The following is a 27,079-nucleotide window of genomic DNA, read 5'->3' on the forward strand; positions in this document are numbered from 1 at the left end:
ACCTCCCTGCGTGGGAGTGTTCTCGATCATGTAGCAGAGACGCACCAGGCTAGGGAGCACCCGGGTGCTCCTGACCCCCCAGGACCTGAACTTCTCATCCTGATGATGAATTGCTGATCAGCAGTGAACAGAGACAAGGAAAGAATTCCCACGAAAAACGGGGCCAGCAGATCTCTGGGAAACAGTCTGTCCTGCGTGAAGTGCAAGAGGGAAGTGTTGAGAGAGTAAAAATGATGTCGTACCAGTGGATGGTTTTAAAGACAAACTTCATCTCGCTCATTATTGAAGAGCTTTTATCTCAGATGCGGTGAACTGGAGACCTGTCACCTAGCCTTTGAGAGAGGTCTTCCTTACAGAGATCTGTAGGCAAATCTTCTTTACAGGATGTTTACTGAAGTAAAGGGCTCATCAGGAATGAAAAGGTCAAACAAAGGGCCTTCTTAGATACCTGAGCCAATCTTGGCTGATCCTCCACCTGCGGTGCCGGCACCCCGGGTTCTAGTCCCGGTTGGGGCGCTGGTTCTGTCCCGGTTGCTCCTCTTTCAGTCCAGCTCTCTTCTGTGGCCCGGGAGGACAGTGGAGGATGGCCCAGGTGCTTGGGTCCCTGCACCCGCATGGGAGACTGGGAGGAAGTACCTGGCTCCTGGCTTCGGATCAGCGCAGCGCCAGCCATGGCGGCCATTAGGGGAGTGAACCAATGGAAGGAAGATCTTTCTCTCTGTCTCTCTCTCACTGTCTATAACTCTCTCTCTGTCTTTCTCTCACTGTCTAACTCTGCCTGGCAAAAATAAATAAATAAATAAAAAATAAACAAATAAATCTGAGCCAAGTGGGCGACTTCCTTGTTAGCCCAAGTCTTCATATTTTTTGTTTTTAGCTGTGGGGGTGGGGAGCTCTGCCTGAATAATGAGTGGCAAGTGTGGAGAAATCTAGAGAGGGCCTCAGTTAAGCCATTTTGCTATTTTCCCCTGAGACCCTGAGATGTGTGGACTCTTGGGCAGCACAGAAAGGTGCCCCTGTGAAGTGCTGTGTTTTACTTATTTGGTTTTAAAGTTTATTTATTTATTTGAAAGCCAAAGTTACAGAGAGAGGGAGAGACACAGAGAGGGCTTCCATCTGCTGGTTCACTTCCCAGATGGCCACAATGACCAGGGCTGGGCCAGGCTGAAGCTAGGAGCCAGGAGCTTCATTCAGGTCTCCCAGGGGCTTGAACACTTGCGCCATCTTCCTGTGCTTTTCCTAGACCATTAGCAGGGAGCTGGACTAGAAGTGGAGCAGCAGGGACACAAACTGGCAACCATATGGGATGCTGGCTTCACAGGTGGTAACTTTACCTGCTACGCCACCACGCCAGCCCCGGTGATGTATTTTATTTTATTTTATTTTATTTATTTCATGATTTTATTTATTTGAGAGGTAGCGTTACAGACAGTGAGAGGGAGAGACAGAAAGGTCTTCCCTCTGCTGGTTCACTCCCCAGATGGCTACAATGACTGGAGCTGAGCCAATCCGAAGCCAGGAGCCAGGTGCTTCTTCTCCATCTCCCGTAGGTGCGGGGGTCCAAGCACTTGGGCCACCTTCCACTGCTTTCCCAGGCCACAGCAGAGAGCTGGACTTGAAGTGGAACAGCTGGTACCAGAACTGGCACCCATATGGGCTGCTGGTGCTGCAGGCAGAGGATTAACCTACTGTGCCACAGTGCCGGTCCTGATGTGTTTTAGAGTAAGTGTCCTGTGCATGTTTGCCACACACTTTGACCGCACTTTCAGCAAGGCCCCTTTTCATGTTTGCAGGTTATGGGAGGGGAGCACACGTCTCTGTCTTCTTTTTGTTGAGCCAGTTGAGAAATGAGTCAAGACTGGGCTTAGCACACTGGCCTTTCTCTGGCCTTCAGGAGACCCCCCCCCCCCCAACTTTTGTGTAAAGATATGTTATTTATTTACTATTGGCAGGTCAACTTAATTCAAAGTCATCATACAATAAAATATAAACAATAAAATCAAGTAAGATAAAGGATTAGATTATCCCTTCCAAGTCAGAAGTTCTTTGATTTTGAAATTGATTTTTGGAATCTATGGATGATACAAGGGACCATAAGGTACAGGCCAGTTGGACTATGAAGAATTAAATAGCTGTGTAATATTAGTCTTGATCTTAGCTCCGGATGGATTTAGAAGGTATAAGTTAGCTACTGATGAATTGTGATTAGTACTTAGGGTCTGGAAAAATGTGTGGCCACTGCCCTTGTTGGGTTCTGGTTTTCATCATGGACATGCGGTGAATGGGAAGGAAGGCTCCTGGTAATTAGCGGAAGCATCTGTGTTACCAAGGGCTCCATCCTTGGCCAGCATCCTCTTTTAAGGTGATGTCATGACTTTTATTGTTTTATCCTCCACCTGCCTATATGTTATCTTCTGCTATTTCTGCATCTCATCCAGTGCTTGTGTGGCCTTCTGTCATTGTGTGCCTATAGCCCTTTAATGGCTTCCCATTAAGCTCAGGTTAAAACGTGCACTCCTTTATATGCCTATCCTGTCCAACAGGGCATAGTGCCTACATCACCAGGTTCATCACATGCTGTTCTGCCCTGGAACATAGTGCAAAGCCTCGTGGGCCAGCTTTCAGCTTCTCAGGGAGGGAAATCTCTGTTTTGCCTCTGGGCCTTCACAGTATGCTATCCCTTCACCTGTTAACTCCCATGCACAGGGCTATTGTGAAATCCAGTACCCACTTTTCCTTCTGGCTGCCTTTGAAGTATCTGCCTCAAAGAAGGTTCATTTGACCTCTGGCTAGTTAAGCATCTTCTATTAAAGGAGAGAGGATTGCTGCTTTATTCACAGATAAAGGATACATTATATTAGTAGCATAATTTAAAAGAAGGTATGCAGACTAAATTAATTGATCTTGATGAGGGGCAATTGCAAATACATGCATGTGTATATGTGTGGGGTCATATACCGTAATGATATTTCAGTTAAAAACACCTCATGTTCCATGGTAGTCTCATATGATTCTGTTGCCTAGTGATGTTGTAACTGTCAGGGTAGTTACACTCTATGATGTTCACACAATGATGGGATCACCTATTAATGTGTTACCCAGAATGTATCTCTTTCCTTAAGCCACACATAACTGTATATGCATATATAGTATATGCGCATACATGTGGTTGTAAATAGTGTGGTTATATAAAAATGTAATTACAGGATGAACACACTGAGCTCTCTGGTCCCACATTCTTTTGTTGCATAAGATTTAACATTTGTAAACTAATTCTTTCTGATCCTTAGCATTGTTGACATTTGGGACTGGATAGCTCTTTGCTGTGAGGGGTTGTCCTCTGCATTGTAGGATGTTTAGTGGGGCCCCTGTCCTCTACCCATCAGATCTTAGTAGCAAACATCTTTTTACACAAGTTGTTCCAACCACAAGTGTGTCCAGATGTGATCTGGAGGAGGCTAAAGTCAGTCACCCTGAGCTGGGAACGGATAGATGAGGCTGTCTGATGCTTCAGACACAGTGGATGGTACAAAACCCGTGTGCTCAGAGCAAGCCCAGGGGAGGTAGAACAGGTGCCTGTCTGGATCAGAGTCCCGTACTAGGAGATAGCATGTGTGCTCCTGCTTCTGCTGGGACTCAGGTTAGAACCCTGCACCTGCAGTGGTTGTTTCATTCTGGGCTTTTCTTAAATGGATAAGTTGATTTTTTTTTTAAAGCACCAGTGCAATTCTCTTTAAGAGCCTACTCAAACCACCTTTGCTAGGAGTCTTCCTTTGATTTATTCCTGTGAGTGTTTGATTGCCTCCCTGCAAGGCAGCCACATGCTGGCCCTTTGACTGTGACCAGTCTTTTTTTTTTTTTTTTTTTTTTTTTTTTTCAGTGCAGAAATTAGAAAAATAAGAAAAATGTTGTAAGTGCTTTACAATTTACTTCTATTTGAAAATTAAAAAAAAAAACACTTCAAAGATTGTCATTCCTAGTTTGTGTGTATATGTTTTAATAGCATTTCTTTATAAAACAGAGATAATGGTTAATACTGTGTTGTTTTGAGTTTTGTATTTTAGTATACTAAATGTTGAAACCTATGACATAACACCTGATAAAATTAAATGGATAGTACACATGAGACTTCTTTGAAAGTAGGTATCAAAAATTATCTTGCATTGTAACTTGATATTAAGGTATATTATTGAATATAATATCATAGTTTTTTTTTCCTTTGAGGTAAAACTCCTTTATTCCTTTGAATTTTCAGTGTAAGCAAATTCTATATATTAGTTGTAAAATTCTATAGTGAGAAAAACATTTAATGAACTTCTTAATAAACTATTTAATCGCTTTTTCCTCCCTAATTGGTCACAAAGGGACTTTCAGATTTCTGTATGAAGCAAAGAATATGCTTAGCTGAAACTCGTCCTGCTGAGTGCTGGCGTAGGCCTGCTCTCAGTGCTGCAACCCGATGAGCCCTGGGGAAGAGATTTAACTGAGCATTTTTGTTCCTGTTGCCTATTAGTCCAAATATTTGGGATGGGGATGGAAACTTGGTATGCTGTAAATTAGGCTATGATTTTGAGAACATTGTTTACATTGATCTTAGAGGTTCATCTGTTCCATTGATGAATCTTGCAGATACTCAGGAGCGTTAATATTTGGCTTTTCGTCCAGTTTGGTGAGTTGGGACTTTGTTGTTTTGGTTTATCCTGAAGAGTAGGGAAGAGGGCGCTCAGAGCTGAACAGCTGCAAAGCACTCCTCTTCGTGTTGTCCCTCTAGTCTCTGACTTCCTCAGCCCATCACAAGCCCTTCTGCCTGCCTTTCTTCACCACAGTTTGTCAGTGCTGCTTGTATCTCTCCAAGATAATTAGCCATTCCTCTCTCATCAGGTTGACTAGCACCTGGTGAATACAGTAGACACTGTGGGCATATAAATTACGTATCTTTTCCTCAGCACAGTTTTTAAATAATTTCCTTATCGAATCTCCCACAAGCATCTTTGTAAATTGAAGGCAAGTGTTAACTCTACTTAGAACACACACACAGCAGTTATGCATCAGTTAAATGGTTTCTCAGGCCACAGAATGAGATATAATAAATGAGTGGTTGGTTGATTGCACAATTATGATTTTGGAGTCTCATAATGGGTCCATAATGATCAAGTTACCATGGTGTGCACCTGCCACTTTCCCAGGAATTTTGTAAGTAAAGATTAACAGATGTTCATGTTCACTTGAGAATTATTATTTTTATTATTACATAAGCCATGAGAAGGAAGGCTCTGCTTTGAAGTTCTCATGGACAAGGCAGAGTCCAGAGTCCTACTGCAGAATATAATGCTCTTGGTCCTGCCTCTGGCTTTTTCTCCCTCTACTGCATTTCCTTCTGTGTGGTTGCCTCAATGAAAGTCTTGCTGTTCCTCAGACATGCGAAGCTCTTCCAACCCTCTCGGCCTTTTTATGTAGTTTATGTAGTTTCTTTTCCCTTGAATGTTTTTTCCTGTCTTCACTGCTTGACAGGATCTTGCTTACCCTTTAAGGCTTTGCTCTGTGTGTTTCCTGGAGCAGGAGGTGCACCTGGGAACCTGGTGGAGCTGCAGATTCTCAGCTGGATTCCAGACCTATTGAGTCAGGTCTTTGGAATTGGAGGGGCTGGAGGAGGGGAGGCTGAAGGCGGCTTTTGGGAGGTGATGAGGGGAGACTTGGATGCCGCTAGTGCTTGTCGCGTGCCTGCCTGCTGTAGTTGGATCTCCTGGAGAGGTTTAGTAGAAGACTCACCCTCTGGGTGATCCTGACAAATGCAGTGGCACCACTTTTAGACATCATGCAAATGGCACCACATCTCTGAAGCTTATCTTGACGACTCTTGAGCAGAAAGTAAACCTTCCTTCCTGTCGTGGTATTTTTTTTTTTCATATTGTATTAATTAGGCAAGGCATAGGCCAGCTGCTGTAACCAAGTTGCAGTAATTCACACTGTAAATATAATTTTTTTTCTCACTTTTGAAACCATCTGGTGGGTATACGTTGGGTGGTCTTCCATGTGATGACTCAGGAGCCTCCTTCCCTTACGTCTGTTGCCAGGACCTCCTTGGAGGCTTCCTGGATTCCTTGTATTCACTCAACCCGCAGGCAGAGGGAGGGAGCAAGGATGTCTGAGCAGCTTGTTCTGTGACTGCACCTAGGTTTTGCTACCTCACTGTTTTCCACATTCCTTTCGGCTAGATCTGATTCCGTAGTTTCAGCTGCCAAGGAGATTGGAAATGTAGCCTTTTTCTCTCTTTTTTTTAAATTTATTTTTTATTTATTTGAAAGGCAGAGTTAACAGAGAGGAGAGGATACATCTTCCATTCACTCCCCAAATGGCTACAATGGCCAAGCTGGGCCAGGCTGAAACCAGGAGCCCAGAGCTTCTTCTGGATCTCCCCTGTGGGGACAGGGGCCCAGGCCATCTTCTATTGCTTTTCCAGGTGCAGTAGCAGGGAGCTGGATTGGAAGTGGAGCAGCCAGAGTTCAAACCAGTGCCTATATGGGATGTCAACATTGCAGGCAGTGGCTTAACCTGTTGTGTCACTATGCTGGCCCCAGAAACATGGCCTTTCTGTATGAGTAGAAAGAAAAGATAAGATTAGGGGACCAGCTAGGCCAAAAAAATGTTTTTATGTATGTACTTTTATGTATTTATAATTGTTCATAAATTTATATAAATGTATTTTATGTGTAATTTTACCTTTTTAAGTCTCTGCATTAAAAACATTAAAGATGATGGAATTGATTTTAATAATAATGTCTTTAAACCAGTATATTCAAAATGTTATTAAACATGTAATCAGTAAGAAAATCTATTAAAGTATTTTAGATTGTTTCTGCTGTACAGCCTTTGACGCCCAGTGTTCAGCACAATTTGGTTTGACTAGCCAGCAGTCATGGAGCCCACATGTCTAGTGACCCCCATACTGGACAGCACAGGTCTTGCCAGTCCCTGCCACATTTGGTATTGAAAGTATTTGCATCCCTTGTATACCACTTTTAGATATCTCACTCTCCCCACCAGTTTATGTGTTCCTTGTGTCTCATTCCTCACACCGCGCTAAGCAGGCAAAGGAATTTAATGCATGGACTAACTCATTCCTGAATGGGTTTGTGAATAAATGTGATTCTTTCAGTCACTTCCGTGAAAAAGTTCCTAAGGTGTTCTCTTTGGTGATCAGTGCTGAGTCGCACAGTCTGACAAAAGCAGTGTCTCCCAAGGAGGGATAAAGTGACCTTCATGAGCTGTGGAGTTACCGTGTATTGCCGAATTGCAGGATTGTAGATGAGAGGAGCCTGATAGTTGGGTGATCTGCTGTCCTCATGTTGTGGATGTATGTCCCTGAGATAAGGGGAGATGTGCTGGTGGCCCGCCAGCCCCGGGCAGTGAATCTGCCAACACTTTTGGTCGATTGTACTTGATTGCAGTGAATCTAGAAGTCCTGTGTTTTACCCCTCATAAATTAATGAGCGTCTGCTGTGGTATGTGCCGTGGTTATTTAAAAATGAGACATTGGGGAAAGTGTTAACATGGTCCAAATTTAAGCATTCTGCCCCAAAAACTAAAAAAAAAATTATTTTTATTTTTATTTCACTGTCTTTTTTGTAAGTCTTATGTCAGGGACTAGGCAGGCTCATAAAAGTTATGTCACTACAGTGTGTAGTCTGAGCAGCAAATTCTATTTAGAAGGATGATGATAGTACCTCGAGCCAGTGTATTAGATGGGGGCATTTTTTTTTTCTTTCCATCACAGGTCTCCTTGCAGTGAACTACAGAGGATGCATATGGAGGATGTGACTTTGGCCTTTATTCTGTTTGTGGCAAGGAGAAAGGAAACCTTAGAAATGGGCTTTGCTCTTCTACAAACAGATTACTTCACTGCTTTTAGCTAGCATTCATCCTATAATTGTCACAAATTTGAAGTTTAATGAGATCTTGTCACAGTCTGCAAGCAAATAAGGTGTTCCTGATGGAACTGTAGGCAAGGAAATGCTAGGGCTGGCTGTACTCTGGATCCTCTTTAGGAAAGCGGGCTGCTGAGCATTCGATCACACCATTAAAAAGACCAAGAGATGTGTGAAACTCCTGCTCTGGAGGGCCTTCCTTGGGGTTGAAATAGGAATGCTTTTCATTTTAGGGGCTAGCGAGGAGCAGGGAAGGTGGGGACTGGTGTTTGTGGTGGAAGAACCCTCCACTAAGTTTTCTTTTTTCAAAAATGTCAGCCAAGTAGAAAATGACCAGTCATTACTGAGTCACAGTCTGCCATGGCATTTAGGATAAGGCTGTGTGTGTTCCATCCTGGGGAGGGGATTGAACTTCTGGCTGCAGACTCCACCTGACTCCACCCCCTCCTTTCAGCCAGATACTATCATCAGTGTCATACCTGTGCAGGGATATTTCTGGGACCTCCTCCATGTTTCCTTGTATTGTTTCTCTGTTTAACATTGTAGGTGTTCTTTCTGTAGCATAAGTTATTAATTAAGATCAGTGATTCGAGAACATAGATGGCTAAAAGCCTGCAGCACAGATAATATCTGGGAGCTGTGAAAAATATAGGTCCTGGGGCCTTAGCTCAAGATTCCAGTTCAGAAGTTCTGGGTGAGGTCTTTGGAATCTGTGTTACATTATTGTTGTTGTTGTTGTTTTAAAATTCCCAAAATGACTTGATGCACAACTAGTTTGGCAGCTCCTACAAGGCAGCAAGGCAGGGTCTTGTCTCGCATTGCCTCATTTTATCTGGAGTATGGAGAAGGAAGACATTCTTTAGGACTGAGTATTCTCGTGGGCCTTGTGAAAACAGGCCTCAAGCCGAACCTTGAGAGGCGAGCGGTTGTCTGCGCAGTCTGGCGGGTCAAGCTCAGAAGGAGGTGGGGGACATTCCATATGGACTGCATTTCTGGAGGCATGAAGGTGAGGTGACCAGAGGCAACACAGTATTCTTTGTGCTAAGGTTTTGGGCCAGGAAGGGGTGAGTAGGGCAGGAGAGATGTGGAGGGTTCAGGGCCTTGCCAGTCCGGGGAGGGGGGGTGGTGAGGGGTAGATCCAGGCCCGAGGTGGCAGCTCAGTGACTGGGGGAAGCGCTGTCTTAACCACTAAGTGCTGTGCCCCGGGAGTGCCATCTGAGGGTGTACCCTTTGCCCTTTCCTCCCTCTGGGGAGTTAACAGGAGAGGGAGGTCTCAGGCCTTCCTTCTGCTTGTCCCCTTTCCTCACAGGACCCCCCACATTATCCATTAGCAGGTTCACCCCGGTGCCAACAAGCAAATAAAAGGAAAAGGTTTCAAGGAAGAGTGCTCCAGAAGTATTTCTTTTGAGAAAGAGGAATGTATATTTGGCTTGAGCTTCTAAGTCTTTCATGTTGTAGGTGGTATCTAAAGATTCTGATCATCTGTAGCTTTAAAAATAGACATAGGGTGGGTGTTTGGCCTGGCAATTAAGATTTGTTAAGATGCCCACCTCCCACCTTGGAGTGCCTACCTGGGTTCAAGTTCTGCCTCTGCTCCTGATTCCAGTGTCCTGCTGATGTAGACCCCGGGAAGCAGTGGTGATGACTTAACCAGTTGGGTGCCTGCCATCCGTGTAGGAGACCCAGACTGTTTTTAGCTCTGCCCACTCATGGCTATTGCAGGCTTTTGGGGGGTGAACCAGTAAATGAGAACTCTCTCTGCCTCTCAAATAGAATTAAAATAGGTATTGATTTGATTTTGATGGTTGAGGAAAGGAAAAATTACCTCTTAATGGTTTGTTTAGTGATTTTGCCGTGTAACAGCCCTGTGATCTTGGACTAAGACTTTAACTTCTGTGCCTCAATTTCCTCCTCTGTGGAATGAGACCTATCTCATGATCATTGGAGGAACAGGTATAAGCAGAGTGCTCAACCTGGTGGCTCATACCTAGTAAGTCATATTGGACCCTGAGGCCATAGAAAAAAGTGAGTAATACCGATCCTGTTTTAAAGGTTTTTTTTTTGTTTGTTTGTTTGTTTTTCTTTTTTAAGGATTTACTTGAAAGGCAGAGTTACAGACAGAGCAAGAGAAAGAGAGAGATACATCTTCTATCCCATCCTGGTTTACCCCAAAATGTGTGCAAAGGCCCGGGGGGCCAGGCCAAACTTAGGAGTTTGGAGCTCCATCCAGGTCTCTCATGTGGGTGACAGGGGCCAAGCACTTGGGCCTTGCTCTGCTGCTTTCCCAGGCACATTAGCAGAGAGCTGGATGGGGAGTGGAGCATCCGGGACTCAAAATGGTACCCATAGGCAATGCCAACGTTGCAAGTGTCAGCCTAACCCACTGTGCCACAACACTGACCCTTCTTTTTCTGTTTTTTATTTCAGAGGTAAAGAGTGAGCCAGAGAGCACTCTCATCTGCCAGTTCACTCTTCAGATGCCCACAATAACTAGGGCTGGGGCTGGGCTGGGGCTGGGCTGGGGCTGAAGCTAGGAGCCAAGTCTCCCACATGGATGGCAGAAACCCAATTATTTGAGCCATCACAGCTGCCTCCCAGGGTTTGCATTGGCAGAAAACTGGAATCAGGAGCCAGAGCCAGGAATCAAAGTCAGGTATTTTGATGTTAGACACCAGCATCTTAACCACTAAGCTAAATGCCTGCGTTCTGATCCTGTCTTTATTTTGAAGTTTGTTATCATGGCTTTTTAAGGTTTTTTTTTGGAAGGCAGAGAGAAATAAACAGAGATCTTCTGTCTACTAGTTTGTTTCCCAAATGTTTGTAGCAGCCAGAATTGGGCCAGGTTGAAGCTAGGAGCCAGGAGCTCTATCTGGTTTCCAGCATGGGTGGTAGGGGCCCAAGTGCTTGAGCCATCATCTGTTCTCTTGCAAGTGAATATTAGCGGTAACCTGGAATGGGGAGCGGAGCCAGGACTGGAACCCAGGCTCTCTGATATGGGATGTGGATGTCCCAAGGGGTATCCTAACCACCATGCCAAATGCCCACTTTATTTTGATTTTTATTTAAGTATTTCATTAAAAATTTATTTTATTTACTGAGTTTTTGGTGCTGTTGTGAATTTCTTTCTTAAAGCAAGTACCTTGCTTATCTGATGCTCGTCGTAGCCTTGCAGGAAGCACCACATAAATATTAGCTACTTTTGTGGACATTATTTCCCAAGTGGTAATAAATGGCCTTAAAAATTTTTTTGTAGTGTGTTTAGCTTAAAGCAATTCATGCTTATTAGAGAAAGTTTAAGGAATGCAGACAAGTAGAAAGAATGGGAAAAGTCTTGTATTCCATATTTCAGATATAATCACAATTAACATTGTGTTTCCTTATATTTTCTGTTCTAATATTTTCAGGCCTTGGAAAACTATTCAGTATTCTCTGTGGCTTCCCTAAGGAGATGTATGTTCAAAAGGAAGATAAAACTTATGTTTGAAATAAAAATTAAAATCCTGTATTGTTACTACATTTATGATTAATTTGGGAGCATAGTTCCAAAGCATAGTAACTGTCTGAAGGTAGAATAAGCTGTTTAGTTTCTGTGAACAGTAATGCCTAGTTACAGTGTTATATTGCAGGGCCAAATTAAACTGAATTGAATAAGATATATGTCAAATGTCCGAGGACTCTGTAAATGTTTTCCTTACTCACCTTTGCCATGGTTAAAACAAAAAGTATTGACTTCTGGATTTTTAAAAAAAGATTTATTTATGGCCGGCGCCGCGGCTCACTAGGCTAATCCTCCGCCTAGCGGCGCCAGCACACCGGGTTCTAGTCCAAGTCGGGGCGCCGGATTCTGTCCCGGTTGCCCCTCTTCCAGGCCAGCCCTCTGCTGTGGCCAGGGAGTGCAGTGGAGGATGGCCCAAGTGCTTGGGCCCTGCACCCCATGGGAGACCAGGAAAAGCACCTGGCTCCTGGCTCCTGCCATCGGATCAGCACGGTGCGCCGGCCGCAGTGCGCCGGCCGCGGCGGCCATTGGAGGGTGAACCAACGGCAAAGGAGGCCCTTTCTCTCTGTCTCTCTCTCTCTCACTGTCCACTCTGCCTGTCAAAAAAAAAAAAAAAAAAAAAAGATTTATTTATTTGAAAGGCAGAGTTACAGAGAGGCACAGAGAGAGAGAGAAATCTTCCATCCACTGGTTTACTCCCCAGATGGCCGCAATGGCCGGAGCTGTGCCAATCCGAAGCCTAGGAGCCAGGAGTTTCTTCTGGGTCTCCCACGCGGGTGCAGGGGCCCAAGCATTTGGGCCGTCTTGCACTGCTTTTCCCAGGCCATAGCAGAGAGCTGGACTGGAAGTGGAGCAGCCGGGACTCGAATCCGTGTCATATGGGATGGCGGCACTGCAGGTGGCAGCTTTACCCGCTACACCACGGCACTGGCCTTGACTTCTGGATTTTGTTGTGGGCAAAACGTAAATGGGAGAGTGTGTCTCCCGAGCTTCTGATGCTCTGTGTGACATCGGAAGCCTCATTTATTTTACATTTAACCTGCTGACTTGGAAGTGACAAGATGACCGGCCCCTGTTTGTAGAGGGGTGAGTGCAGTACTCACATCCACTGGCCTCCTGGTTGTCAGAGCCTGACTTTTTTAACCGTACTTTTACTGCAAGAGTTTTTCACCTTGTTTGGGAAGAGAAAGATAAATCCCATTGTGCTGTGTGTAATTCCTTTTGAAAATTTATTTCGGTTGATGAAAATAACCGTGTGTATTTATGGGGTGCAGTGTGATGTTTCCATATGTTTACTTGGTGGAATGATTAGACCATGCTAATTAACACACCTGTCGCTTCACAATTTTATGAATTTTGGGGGTGTTTAAAATCTAAGTCTGTGTGACTTTGAGGTTGGAGATGCAGCAGAGGTGCAGTTAGGCTGCTCAGCAGCTTCAGGAATAACAATGTGAGAGCTCCCCCAAGCCCTGCCAAGGCTGCCATGCGTTCCTTCCTCTGCCCCTCTCCAGATCACTTGGGAAATCAGTCACAGTGAGCAGTGAGCGAGGAGGAAAGAGAAGGCCCTGATTCAGGCTGCAGGATGGAAGGGGCAGGGGGTCCTTGCTGCTGCTGCTGCTGTTATCTCCTGGAAGGGATGTAACTCACTGAGTTTTCCAAGAGGGATTTCCCAGCTATTGTTGAGGGGTTGGTGTTACTTCACCTGATCATTGTCTTCTAAATGAAAGCAAAATTAAACCAGAAGCAGGAAATGCCACAGCCCCCTGTGCGGATTCTCCACGTGGTGGACTTTCCCCTTGCAGCCTGGCGACGTTGACCTTTTTTGGGAAGTTGGGTGTCCAGTTTTTGGAGTTCCACATCCCTACTCCCTGACTGCCATGAGCGGTGCCCCCTGAGAGTGCTCAGAGCTGTGCAGCCCTTGCAGCTTGTTCCATCTCTGTTCTGTGTGTGTCAGGATGGTCCCCTGGCCTGGCACCTTGTAAACTCTGATGGAGTGTGCTTTAAGGGAAAGGAACACACACAAGTAAAGATTTTCTGAGACCTTCATAAACTTAGAGGATGGTAATTTACGGTTTTCACTGGGATGCTTTGGGAGGTGGACTTGGGGAACAGTGAAAGTAAGTGAATATTTGTGTTCTGGTTAGAATTGAATGATGCATTTTATTAAGAAAGAAAACCATGCTTGCTTTTTTAAAAAAGATTTTTTTAAAAAAATTGTTTTTCTCATGAAGAATACGTTCTCTGACCCTTAGCTTCAACATTTGTGGTGCACTGAGGGGAGGTAGAAAATTCCAGCTCCTGTGAACCCTGCTGAGGGTCAGGTCTGCGGTGAGTCATACCAAGGTGCAGCAGCTCCGTCGTCTATTCTAGATTACGTTTATGAATTGTCTACCGTGTACACAGTGCCGTGCCAGGAAATGGGGGAACATAGACCCCTCCTTTCCCTGCCACTGCTGAAAGCTGTCGCCGGAGAGATAAACACAGAAGGGGAGAGAAACTCCAAGCAAGGTCCAGCCCAGGTCTCGGTAACCCACAACAGTAGTTTAATTTCCTGAGAAAAATCCCAGGCACATGGTGTTTTCCTTGGCTTTGTACATTTCTGCTCTAAACTAAGTGATCGATTATGATCAAAATGAATTGATAGTTTATAGAAAAAACTGTTGGTGTCCAGAGCTTAAGAACTGTTTCTAGACTGAAGGGATCCTAGCTCTTCAGTGAATTCACTTGAGTGTTCCTGTGACCACGTACGCTGCTTTAGGATGAGAGAGTAGAGCAGGGACCAAAACCAGGGAAACTCTGCCCTGGGGTGGATCTGCTTTTGCTTAGGGGCGAGGAGGGTGGTTTAGCCAGACTTTAAACAAATTTTAAAAAATAGAGTCTAGGACAACGCCAGGTAGTGACAAAGGCTGTGGAAAAATGAAAACATGTTACAGATGGGGGTTGGGCTGTCTTTACTGAGAAGCTTCCCGAACACTCCGCAGCCACAGGCAAAGCCTCGTTGGCCACAGGAGGCACGTCCATAATCCGTGTGACTCTGCTGAGCTTCGTTTCTTCATCTGGAAACAGATTGCTTAGGGCCTGTAGTCTGACGCTCCAGTATCTTGGGCGCGCCCAAGATCTGAGTGACAGGGGGCAGTGGCCTTCCCACGGCTGCCTTTTTCAGTAACATCATAGGTTGCGTTCATCTCGTGCCGGCTTCTCAGCTCTGCCCTGCTCCCTTGGAAATCAGAGTCTGACACATTTAGAAATCTATCCACTCTCACCACTCTCACTCTTTTTGCCCCTTTTTTTTTGGTGCATATAATAGGGCAATGCGGTTTTTAAATTTAACATTCTACTAGGTGGTTTTCTCCCAAATGCTATCAATCAGGGAAGTTCTAATACTTAATGTTATTGATGTTTAGAACTATAGAGGTGTTTTGGTGTTATGTCCTTCATTCTGCAGGTAAAGTTTGTGGGTTCCAGTGACACCGCGGTTGAGTGGCACAGTGGGGGGTAGAGCCTCAGTGTGATCTTCCCCTGTACCATTATTTCATAATCCAGCACATTCGTTTATTTCTGAGTCAGGAAGTGATAGGAGTTTTTGTACAAAACATACAGACTGGAGAGCTTTGGCAAGAGGAAATTGTGAATTACCAGAGGTAATCGGTAGTCTCATTCTGTTGTATGTAAGTGATATTCGGAGCATTTTCTCAGTGTTATTAGAAGTTCTTAGAAAGTGATTTTCATTGTTTATATTATTTGTCCTGTTTTGGAGCTGTAAATATTGGCCCTGCATTGTTTTCCTGGGGTTAAGCTTCATATAACAACCCACTGGCTGACTTAGCCTTCAGCCTCCTGGTGAATAGACTGTGCACGTGCTGCCTCTGCTAAGTGCCATCTAAGGGTGTTTAAATTGCTGCTGTTATCCCTACTTAAGCAGAATCTGAGCCTGCTAGCCTGGAGACATTTGTGTCTCAAAACTTAGGTAGGCTCTCTAGCTCTTCTCTCCCTTTTTGTCCTCTTTGAGTGGCGGGTCTTCAGTTGGTCCCCTCTCTGAGAACTAATTGAACTCACAAGTAGGCATAGTTCTGTGTGTAATTTTTAGAAGGTTCATGGTTTACCTTCCCCCCAAATTCAACTTTGGATTCTTGGCTAAGAAACTCCAGACTGGATGATAATGTAGCTTATATTTCTGTGATTATTTGGTTAAATATCTAATGATCAGAATAACTGAGGTGAACGTCACACTTTGTATCAGAGTAGCTGATTTTATCTCTTCTTCTAAAGAGGTCCCGGAGGGTTTTCACTGAGAAATCCTCTCCTTTTCCCCTCTACCTGCCCCCACACGTAGTGTTCTTGTTGTCTCTCTCTATGCTGCTGTATTTGACTGCTTGCTCTCTTCCTCCCCTGAATCCACTGCCTGCGATGCTATCCTGTTTTCTCTGTTTGGCTGCTTCTAGTGCTTTCTGTCTACCACGTGTTTGTTTATTTTAGAAGACAGATCCTTTTCCTGACACCTTTTCTTTTCTTTGGCCAGCACGTTGGCCAGTAACAATACATTGTGGAAAATCTTTAGTCATTTGCTCCTTTTTGCAGTTTTTCTCAATTTCTGCTTATTCTATTTTCCCAGAACAAGAGAACAAGAATGGTCACTTTGGGTGGAAATATTGATAGACTTGTGTGTGTGTATGCTTGCGTGTATGAGTTTTTTCTTTTGCTTTGAAGTTACTTATAATATTTTGAATGCCCTGCTGATATGCCAAGAATCCTTAATTAAGAGCTAGATATTCTATTTGATTGATATAGTTAGTATTTACTCTTTATGCAGTTATTCATCATTTGGTTATTAGCTATAGCAAATAATGTGTCAAAATTTATGAAGACTCATTGCCATAAACAAGTTACTTGTACTTTTTAAAGATTCAGTTGTACTGTTTCCAAATACACTTTTGACTGAAAAAAGTCCAGTGATTTTCCAGAATAACATTTTCGTAGCGAGGAGAAAGGAACATCTGAATTGTCAGTGACTTGTCCATTGGGATTTGATGATTAGGAGTGGTTGAAAACTTCTGCCTTAATTTGGACCTTTAACAGCTGAAAATGTGTGTGAATATTTTTGCAAGCACTCCATTTCCCTGTAGGCTAAAGGTGATTAGTGACACAAAACTCATACCAGCGTTCAGTTCAGCAAATGCTTGTTGAGTTCTGCTGGTCCCTGAGAAACCGGAGTCTCCCAGGTGGTTAAGATACTGTCCCTGCCCTCAGGGAGGAGTGTAATGAAAGGCAGACTGTGAAAAGCTTGCTAATAGAGGTAGAAGTAGCAGTTCCAGGATAGACAGAGGAGGAGCGGGTTCAGCCTGGCTGGGGGCCCAGGGGAGGCGTCCTGGGGAATGGGCATTGACGCCGGATGTTGGGTGCAGTGCAGACCTCTGGGTGGGAGGCTCCCTTGACTTCTTAGTCTGGTGCAGGTTATTTTCAGAAGAAGAGGGACATGGGGTTTTAGAGTCCAACATTAACTTTCCTCGAACAGTGCCCCCAGAAAATTTCTCAAATTTCCAGTGAAGTTTTTGTGGTTTTGAGGACCCAACCTATAGAATGGTTTCTATGTGTATTAGCATTTGAGAACTGAAACCTGCATGCAGAAGCCTGGGAAGTGTTCCTATCTGTTCTAACAGTAAAACTCCATGCCCTTAATACATGCTCCTATTGGAGTTTGTTGTTCAACACACGAGTTGGTGTGTGAAGGAGTTGGAGGTCCGTAGGATCTCAGTGAATGTTTGCGTGGAGTTTGAATCTGGAAGACCAACATACATCTTGTTCTTTTAAATGTTGAAAAGAATTTTGCCACCACCCTCCTGTTCTAAAACAGCATTTCCTCTAGTGACTGCGCTGACACACGATCTCCTCATGCCCTCACGTTCATCTCAGGAGCCCGGTAGAGAAACCACATCCTATTTGCAGGTTTAGGGTCTGAGGTCGAATCCAGTATCCTGTGACTCTCCTTGACCATCAGATTTCAAAGTGTCCATCTGTCTAAAAGGAGCAATACAGGACGGGAGTGCTTATGTGGCCCGAGAAGTTCTGCAGTGGGAAAGCTGACAGTCGCGTCTCCATTTCTCAAGTTAGGCCCTCAAAATTTCCTCCTTTTGTAAGTAGGACCACTTGAAGGTGATAGACTTAGACAGCTGGTTTGCTGTTAGTATTGCTTTACTTTCATGGGACTTAAGTGTGATGCCCTGAGACGGGGTAAGAAACAGTTGTGCCTACTTTGTTGCTGCATTCTTATAAATATGATGAGAACTTTGTCTTGTACATTGATCAGCCCCCTTTATATAAATGTCTGTAACAAACTTAAAGAAGTCTACTTGCATTATGATTTGGTGTATTTTCTCGTTCTGATGAAGTAAACTGTGAGAACTAATCATATTTGCCCTTTTTCCCTGGCTACTCAAAAGCTCGAAGCCAACTTGACTGTAAAAGAAATCGAAAGTCATTGCCAGGTTTTTGAAAAATAAAGGAAAGCTGCAAGAAGATGGCTGGCTGATGGCCTGAACATGGGGGTTCAAGACGAATGTTTGAAGGCAGCTGTCATAATCAAGCAGTAAAGAGGGAAGGGTGATTGGTTGGTTTTTAATTGCTAAAGCTCTTTGTAATGTGCTGTAGCCACACAGTTGGAGTTGTCATTTTAGATCGTCCCAAGTCCTGAATTGAAGACTAATGTTCACTTCTTTAAGCTGAAATAGCAACAGCAGCAATAGTAGTTACCATTAAATGAACACTTAGCATGCACCAGGCTTATGAAGATTATTATGAGATCTTTTTACCTCTCCTCTAAATGTCCTTGATGGAATTATACAGAGATCCTGTTGTGCTGACTGGCACTGTGCTTTTTAACCATTTGGCTCAACTTAGTTTCATGGTTGAGGATATGTATCCTGGATTCATTTTGCGACTGCTTACTGTGTTACTTGGTGCGTATCTAACCTCTCTGTGCATAAGTTTCTTCATCTGTTAAATGGGGATAACCGTGTTGCTTAGGGATGTTATGAGAATTCAGCAGATTAGTATCATGGCTAGTGTTGTGGTGCAGTGGGTTAAGCTGCTGCTTCTGACGCTGGCATCCCATAACAGGGCACCAGTTCAAGTCAGTCTGCTCTGCCTCCGATCCAGCTCCCTGCCAATGCTCCTGGGAAAGCAGATGACTCGAGTATTTGGGGCCCTGCTACCCATGTGGGAAACCCAGATGGAGTTCTGACTCCTGGATTCCACGTGGCCCAGCCTGAGCTGTTGTGACCATTTAGGGGTGAACCAGCACATGGAAGATCGGACTCTGTCTCTGTCACTCTGCCTTTCAAATAAAGAAAATAAAGCTTTAACAAGTGAATAAATAATAACTATGACAAGGCTTGGACATGAGGAGCACTTACAGTATTTGTCAAATAAATAGCTTTTAAAGTTTTTTTTTTTTTTAAACCAGAGTATTTTGACCCAACAAATAGGACAGCATTTCTCTTTTTAAAGTTTAAAAACTGTGGTGGTTTGATGATGATGAGATATTTAGAATTTTTTTTGAACCACTTCAAAAAGATTTTTGAATTGGTTATATCATCGTTCATGAAGTCCCACCTTATCTGTTATGTGGCTGCATCCTCTCTTACTTCTCTTAGAGGATGTGTTTCTAAGTTTTGATTTAGCTGTGATTTGAATTCTACACATGTGAGTATGTAACTGAGACTCTTGGATTGTTTTTCCTGTTCTCTTATATAGTTATTTATTTATTTATTTATTTGATAGGCAGAGTGGACAGTGAGAGAGAGAGACAGAGAGAAAGGTCTTCCTTTGCCGTTGGTTCACCCTCCAATGGCCGCCATGGCTGGCGCGCTGCAGCCAGCACACCGCGCTGATCCAATGGCAGGAGCCAGGTACTTCTCCTGGTCTCCCATGGGGTGCAGGGCCCAAGCACTTGGGCCATCCTCCACTGCACTCCCGGGCCATAGCAGAGAGCTGGCCTGGAAGAGGGGCAACCGGGACAGAATCCAGCGCCCAGACTTGGACTAGAACCCGGTGTGCCGGCGCCGCAAGGTAGAGGATTAGCCTAGTGAGCCACGGCACTGGCTTCTCTTATATAGTCTTACACAGGTAGATTTTAAAAATTCATAGATCGTGTTTTGGATTCCAGATTTGGTGGAAGAACTTGAAGTTACCCTGAAAAATTACTGAAGGAAAACCACGTACTTTTAGAAGACAGTTCTAGAGGCCACTCCTTTTCCTTACGGGCTCATTGATCCTTTGTGGTTCATCACAAAATCGGTGCCCACACTCCTGGTGTCCGAGTGGCCGAGACTCAGCTTAGTTGCTGGAGGGAAGGAGGCCACGTGGGCAAGGGTGGGCTCTTAGCTCCTGCACTGCCTCGGTGGAGTTCCCGCGGCTACTCTGCTTGGAAAGTGGGACCCTTGTACGTGTATCTTGTATTAGGGTGTGTGTGTCTCCCGGGGTAAGGCACCTGATGTTGCTCTATGCTGACTTGACTTGTTGCTTGCCACTGCTTCTGTTATCTTGTCTTACCAAATGCTCCGTGATTTCCCGGAAGTTAAGCAGAGCAAGTGGGAGAAGCAGAAGTGCACCCTACAGCACAAGTGCAGAGTAATACCTAGTCCCATCTTTAATGCTCATTTTCCATGTAACTTTTAAGCAAATCTCTCTAACGGGATTTATTATATTTAAAGTTTCTTCTTAGAAAGTGATTTAAAAAATGAACTCTGTTGTTAATGTGAGGAAGTAATAAACATTGTAGACTTTAGGGAAAACACATTTTACTACCGTCATGATTTGTGGTATCCCATGAAAATGTTTGATGACCTCATCGTTCTGGCATGAAACAGCAGGTAAATGTGGTTGTGCCTGCTGTGGTCTGTCCTGCAGGGGAGAAACTCCTCTCTCGGGTACAGGAAACAGGGACACCTTTGCTGCTTGCTGGTCCCCGCTTTGATCAGCAGCCAGGTGTTTGGTGTTTAGCTGTAACACAAGTGAAAGCATTCCAAAACTGTAAAATTTTCTAACAACCAGACAACCTAGCTGGCTCTTTTATGCTCTGTGAACTTTGGGTTTGAAGAAGTCTGACTGACTGCTTTTCCTTTAAACACTGCACTATTTGGATTCAGGTTGATTTGGCCCACTCCGCATGGAGCAGACACAATAGGGCTGGTCTTTATCGGAGAGGCAGGACACTGTGTATTGTTCAGTTTCGGGCTTGTTTTCCTTTGGCCTGCAGTCAGGAACCTCCCATTTTCTGAGCAGTAGTAACACCCCTGGAGGCTGGCCTTTGCTGTCATGCTTCCCCACCCCACAGGCTCTGCAGACCCAGCCAGAAGGGGTTCACTTGTGCCTGGGAAGCCAGTTTCCTTTCCTTTCTTGGGCCACTGGCATGTGTGTGCCTTGCACAGCCAGGAACTTGCAGCTGTCCCAGTTGCAGACTTTCTGACTTGTGTTTTCAGCGGAGAATGCAGGCTGATAAATGCAGGACAAGTAGTAGAACTGTCAGAAAGGAGCTGGTGATTGAGTCTCCCCTTCAGCACAAGGATGCAGCTCAGGGAGAAGTGGAAGCAGAGAGCCCTGGCCCAGTGCTGGTAAGAGGGTCTTCACACCATCGCCATGTCTTCCCACACAGGCGTGCGTGTGTGTGTGTGTGTGTGTGCGTGTGGGTGGTTGATACCTCTTGCCTCTGATTTTAAAAGTTGCTCGTCCTGTCTCTCGTGAACCTCTCTCTCTGTCTCTTTGCCTCTAGGCTTATTTCAGTTCCACTTGAGTTTTCCTTTTTGAGGAATGAAACGTTGGTATTTTGTGAAAGAAGTGGTCTCCAGGAGACTTCTTGGTATGGAACAATTGTGTATTATTCAAAACTATGTCCCACCTCTCTGCAGTGTTTCCAAATGGAAACCGAAGGAGGCATCTTTTATTGCAACTATAGGGTTGAAAAAGATGTGCTTTGCAAAGTTAAAAACTTTTTCTGCATTATTTGTGTTATTGAGAAAATGAGGTAGGTGCCATTGGGGCATTTTAAGGAAACATAACTATTCAAATTACATGTGTTCTTTGTCAGTCATTTTAGCATTAGCTTTTTGCCTTGATCAAAGTAGGAAAGAACTTAAACTGCAAACCAGCTGGCACAAAGCTCTGTTCTCAACATTGGCTAAGCTCTCCGCAGTTTGGATAAAGTCAAGTGCTCCAGAGGACTTTGCAGGGAAGAATGTGAAAAATGGTTACGTTGCCATCAATGAGTAGGTTGTGCTTCTCTCTTGGAATTTCTTTAGTACAATAAAAGCACATAAATTTTTAAGCAAGCTGCAAAAACCACCAATATGCTCGGCTGAGGGGACAATTGAGCCTTTCAAAGGATCTGTTAAAGGGATTGTTAAACTAGTACTTACGGCTTTTATGCAGTTATTTTTTAATAAGGAGGTTCAGTTGCTATTACCATAAAATGTTTGGTTACTAATTTACTTAAATTTCAATTAATGTGTAGGAATCTGAATAAAAACGTCCCTGTAGCAGATTTGATTTGAGCCAAATTGCTCTCCTCTGTGACACACGAGACTGCCTCCTGTGAAGATTGCTTTACTTTCAAAATTACATTACTGACTCTGAGCTGAGAGGGTCCATGGTAAGACGCGACATGCTTTTTCACCGCAGGTTTTGGAGAGTGAGGTTTTGTTTCTTTCTCACGCTTTGGCATATTGTTGAGAAGTGTTATTCGTGGCCTCAGGTTCCTTTCTGCTAGCAGAGCAGCTCGTGTGTCTGTGGAGTCACTTCAGCCACTTCGTGCTTTATCGATTTCACCGCCTGGAGCTCCAGCTGATGTAGCTTATGATTTCTTGGAGGAAGTTGTGTGGTTTCGGTTTCCTTGGGAATATTCTTAAAAATATGCCGTCAGTGATTCTCCAGATGTGTAGAAATATTTGTTTAGAGGATTGAATACACTATAAAAGATTTTTTTTTTTTTTAAATCACACAGTGACTTTTTAAAACCCTGCTTCTTTCTAGTGCTCAACACATTGGCTGCTCGTGTCCAGTTGCTTGTTTAGGTCAGCTCTCACGCTGGGCAGTTCCAACGGGAGCTCTTTCTGCACTGCAGTGGCTAAGGCTGTGCTGCTGTAGCTTTGCCTGGCAGCAAGGCACTTGTGAGAGCCCAGGAGTTCCAGGTGGGTGGGGAGCTCCAGCTCCGTGCACCTGCAGAGGCGTGAGAGGCCAAGACAGCAGGGACAGAACAACACTGTCCTATCTGACAGTGTTTCTTTTCATCCAGCAGGGTAAGCAGGATAAAAAGAGTTCGTATCAGATAAGAGAAGCAAGGTTATTTAAGCAGGGCCAATGCCCAGCGCAGATCTCTGGCCTGTGACTGGCTGCACATTGCCACTGAGACTCCAATAAGCTCCCTACAATACAGCTTGTTTCCCGTTGTGAAGAAGTGTGCAGACATAGTCGTGAGAACTGCTTGATGCAGTACTTTCCATTATTATAAATCAGTGATCCATGTACTGGCTGAGAAACCCCACGTTTGGCCATAATTTGAATGAGTTATGCCTAGAGACATTTAAATGTACTTCATTCAGGAAATGGCATTTTGGTGTCAAGTTTTACTGGTATTATGTACACAAACAGTCCTTGGGGGAGGAAATATTTAGAAAGAATAAGAGCAATTAATGCATGTAAGAAGAAATGTATGTAGTGTAGAAATGGGAAAAACACTGCGCTTTATCCATATTCTCCAAAGGTGACCACTATGAATCACTTGGCTTATATATGCCCAGACTTTGTCCTGTGCATAAAGAAGCATGACTTTATGTGTGCATGTGTTCGTATGTATGAGTAATAGTATAATTCGGGAAAATATAATAGTACAGTAGATTTCTGTGTTGATTTTTCTCCAAGCACACATCAAGAACATCTTTCTTTGTAACTATATATTGATTTAGGTCATTATTTTAATGGCTACATACTATTCCCATTTATGTTTATCCCTTAATTTTATGGTTACCCAATTTGAGTTTGAGTCTTTGCAGTTAGTGCCAATGCCACAGTGAAGGTACTGGTGTGCTAGCCAGAAATATTACTTGTTCCATAGCCTTTCTGTCTGACATATCCTATTGAATTTATATCTGGCGGTCATTTTTTCCCTTTACCAGGGTAACACTCAAAGATCCCTTGAGTACTGGCTGCTTGTCCAGTGCTAGGGAAAGCCAGAGTTCCTAAGGGAAATGTGTACTGGGGCTTCATAAAGTCTGAGAATGCAGACTCAACTTACAGGCACTTAGGCAGGTGGGTATTATCTCCTGCATTTTGACCGAAAGTAGGGGAGGAACCCCGTGGTGCAGCGTCCCACTCGTGTCCAGGCTCACCGCCAAACCCATTGCGACATGGCTCTGTGGGCTGTGAATTCCTAACAAGGGGAACAATCAGGATACTCCTCATGTCTCCATGTTAGTTGTTCTGCTTACACCTGAATACATATTTTTGACTCCCAAAACTGCAAAGTAATTCCTGGAAATTTTTATTCTGTTCATTGCTGCTCTGTGTTTAGAGGGAAAGGGTGTGGCCTGAAAGAGTCATGAGTGACTGGGTTGTGTGTCACTCGTGCGGCCTCTTCATTGGGTTCCTTTCATGGTAAGGACTGCAGCACAGGTGTTATTTGGGGAACTGTCAAGGTTGAAAGGTTAGAGAAGAGCTGAATTTTCACATCTTTGGTGTACTCCTTGGGTATTTTTTGCAAAGTATCTTCCAAGAAACATCTTTTGGGTTCTTCCTATTTTCTTGGGATTTTCAAGTGGCAACTTCTTTTGAGTTCTTACTTTAGCTTTTGAATTAACTCATGATCACATTAGCAGAATAGCTATGTCAAAAAACAGCATGTGTGCCCTGCATAGAAAGGGCTGGAAAAGACTTGTCTTGTGGTAGGACTGCTCAGTACACGACTTGGGAACTCTTGTTCCCAAAGCAGAGGGAAGCAGACTGGAACATCTTTTTTATCCCTGAAGTTCTGTTTGCTCTAGAAGTAGCAGACTAAGTGAGCTAAGGCATCAACTCTAAAGTATAAGTTCTTGGGTAATGATTATGGCATTACTATCCTGTAAGACTTTAGATTACTGTGATTGAGTTAATTCAATTAGACTAAGAAAGCCTTTCTGCATTCATATAGACAACTTTAGAAATGATTAATGTTATCTCATGGATGATACCTAATGACTAGTGTTTTTTGTTTGTTTGTTTTTAAAATATTGAGTGGCAAAAGAAGTTCCTGCCAACTGTATGTAGTGATACTCTCAGGTGACCAAATCAAGCCACCAGACTTCAGTTATGTGCTTTGTGTGTTTCCCCTTTGTTTTTATTTGTAGTTCATTCATCTCACATTTTTTTTTTTTTTTTTTTTTTTTTTTTGTTTTTTGACAGGCAGAGTGGACAGTGAGAGAGAGAGAGACAGAGAGAAAGGTCTTCCTTTGCCGTTGGTTCACCCTCCAATGGCCGCCGCGGCCAGCGCGCTGCGGCCGGCGCACCGCGCTGATCTGATGGCAGGAGCCAGGAGCCAGGAGCCAGGTGCTTTTCCTGGTCTCCCATGAGGTGCAGGGCCCAAGCACCTGGGCCATCCTCCACTGCACTCCCTGGCCACAGCAGAGGGCTGGCCTGGAAGAGGGGCAACCGGGACAGAATCCGGCGCCCCGACCGGGACTAGAACCCGGTGTGCCGGCGCCGCTAGGCGGAGGATTAGCCTAGTGAGCCGCGGCGCCGGCCTCATCTCACATTTAAGTACTGATTTTCCAGACTTATTGTACAGTGCACTAGGGATTGGGAGGCCTTCTCTCTCCAGGCAGCAAGGACTGGATAAGGAAGATGTTCATTCAGAAATACTTTCAGCTGACTTCACACAGTCAGTGCTAAGGTCACCCCTGCTTTCCAAACACTTATGCAAACAACATCTAAATCACCATCAGCTCCAGAAAGGGACCTCGAATTTTTAGCACCTAATGCAGGCAAGGCGGAGCTTTCCAGAGATCATAGAGTGCCTTGAGTGTTCATCTGACAGTTTGTATCAACCAGCTTCCACCTGGTTACACCTACTTTGTGTAATAGGTGGAGTGGCTGGTGAAAGGCTTGGGGGAGGGGCGTGGGGGGTGGAGGAGGAGAGGCAGGGGGATGGGGAATGAATTTAACAATACCATGACACATGATTAAATGTTTAACAGACACATGATTATTGTGGCCAAATAGCTACAGAAGACAGCATCTGTGCTGTAAGTTCAAAGGACTCGACAGGACTCGGTTCTGGTTTGATTGTTAGTGTAGTCACGCTATCCCAGAGAAGGGATACTCGCTCCCTTTTATAACACTGAGCTGCTTTTACATCCTGGGATTCGTATCCACCCAGCTCTGGCGTGTTTCTGTTCTCATGATCTGTCTTCAGTGTAGAGGCAGAATTGCTGGTCACTGTTCTTTATAGCCAAGTAATGCCAGTTGTCTTTGTCTGTCTGTCTGTCTCACATGGCAAACACAGGGTGCTTTGCTTGTCCCAGGCAGTGTTTCATTGCTTGTCCCAGGCAGTGTTTCATGCCCGTTATGTTATCTCAGGTGGTCCTCAGAGCTTGAGGAGGCAAGTGCGGAAACAGCACAGAGAGGTTAGGCACACCTTTAGTAAGTGGCAGAGCAGGATTGTGAGCTCCTCATCAGGTTTTCTAAAATCCGTACCTGGACAGAAATGCACAGTTCATTAACAAAAATGATAGTTGTTTGAGTGCAGCATTAGAACTATAAAGATGTGGGACTGGCATTGGTGTAGGGGGTTAAAACTGCTGCTTGAGATACCAGCGTCCCATAGTGGTGTGCTGCTTTGAGTCCTGGCTGTTCCACTTCCGATGCAGCTTCCTCCTGATGTGTCTGGGAAGGCAGAGGAAGACGACCCAAGTGCCTGGGTCCTGCTACCCATGTGGGAGACTCGGATGGAGTTATTGGCTCCTGGGTTTGGCCTGGCCTATCCCTGACTATGGAGGCCATTTGAGGAGTGAGCTAGCAGATGAAAAATCTCTCTCTCTCTCCCTGTCACTCTTCCTTTCAGAGAATAAATCTTTTTTTTTTCTAAAAGGAGTATGAAGATGAAAGAAAGGCAAAAACATATTGCCCTTAAAAAACTTAAAAATTTTTAGAGTAAGGCCACTTTATCAGAACAGTAGTAATTGAACAGAATAAAGAGGATGGTTGTACCTGAAGAAGTTGGAAATATTAACACACACACACACACACACACACACACACACACAGTTGTGTGAGGATTCCTTCTTTTCTCGGCTGTCATCTTCCATGAAGTATGATCTCAGCATAGGTTGATGGAACAGCTGAGAGTCTGGAGGCATCTTTATTTATTTTTATTATTCATTTACAGCATGGCCTTGGATAATCCTGAAATGGGCACTGTGGTCCCTAAAGTATTTGAAAGATGCTCCCATTTGCCCAGGTCTGTTCCCCTCCTTGGAAGGCAGAGGCAGAATACAAGGTTCCAGGTTCAGTAGCTGGTGCCACAGGTGGACCAGTAGAAAGCACTGTGGACACCAGAGACCCAGTGTTGATTCCAGATCTGCCTCTCAATCTCTGTGGATCATCACCACATCACCCCAACCTCCCGGACTTGTCTCCT

General features: G+C 44.4%; 1 protein-coding gene across 38 annotated transcripts in view; it reads left to right on the forward strand.

Moving 5' to 3' along the window:
- DOCK9 (dedicator of cytokinesis 9) overlaps positions 1–27,079 on the forward strand; it is a 325,197-nt gene that overhangs the window by 104,461 nt on the left and 193,657 nt on the right. For 11 of the 38 annotated variants that reach the window (XR_011378719.1, XM_070048647.1, XM_070048652.1 and 8 more), the window contains exon 1: positions 20,570–21,029. The exons of 26 other annotated variants lie outside the window; for them this stretch is intronic. Coding sequence is in view for 11 of the 12 variants with exons in the window: in XM_070048647.1 (XP_069904748.1) it covers positions 20,904–21,029 (126 nt within the window). In the remaining variant the exon portion in view is untranslated. Of the gene's footprint in view, positions 1–8,910; positions 8,932–20,569; positions 21,030–27,079 lie in introns of those variants that run through there. One more of the 38 variants, XM_070048659.1, reaches the window with a different exon arrangement.

The sequence above is a fragment of the Oryctolagus cuniculus genome, chromosome 9 (genome assembly GCF_964237555.1).
Source record: "Oryctolagus cuniculus chromosome 9, mOryCun1.1, whole genome shotgun sequence".
NCBI lineage: Eukaryota > Metazoa > Chordata > Mammalia > Lagomorpha > Leporidae > Oryctolagus > Oryctolagus cuniculus.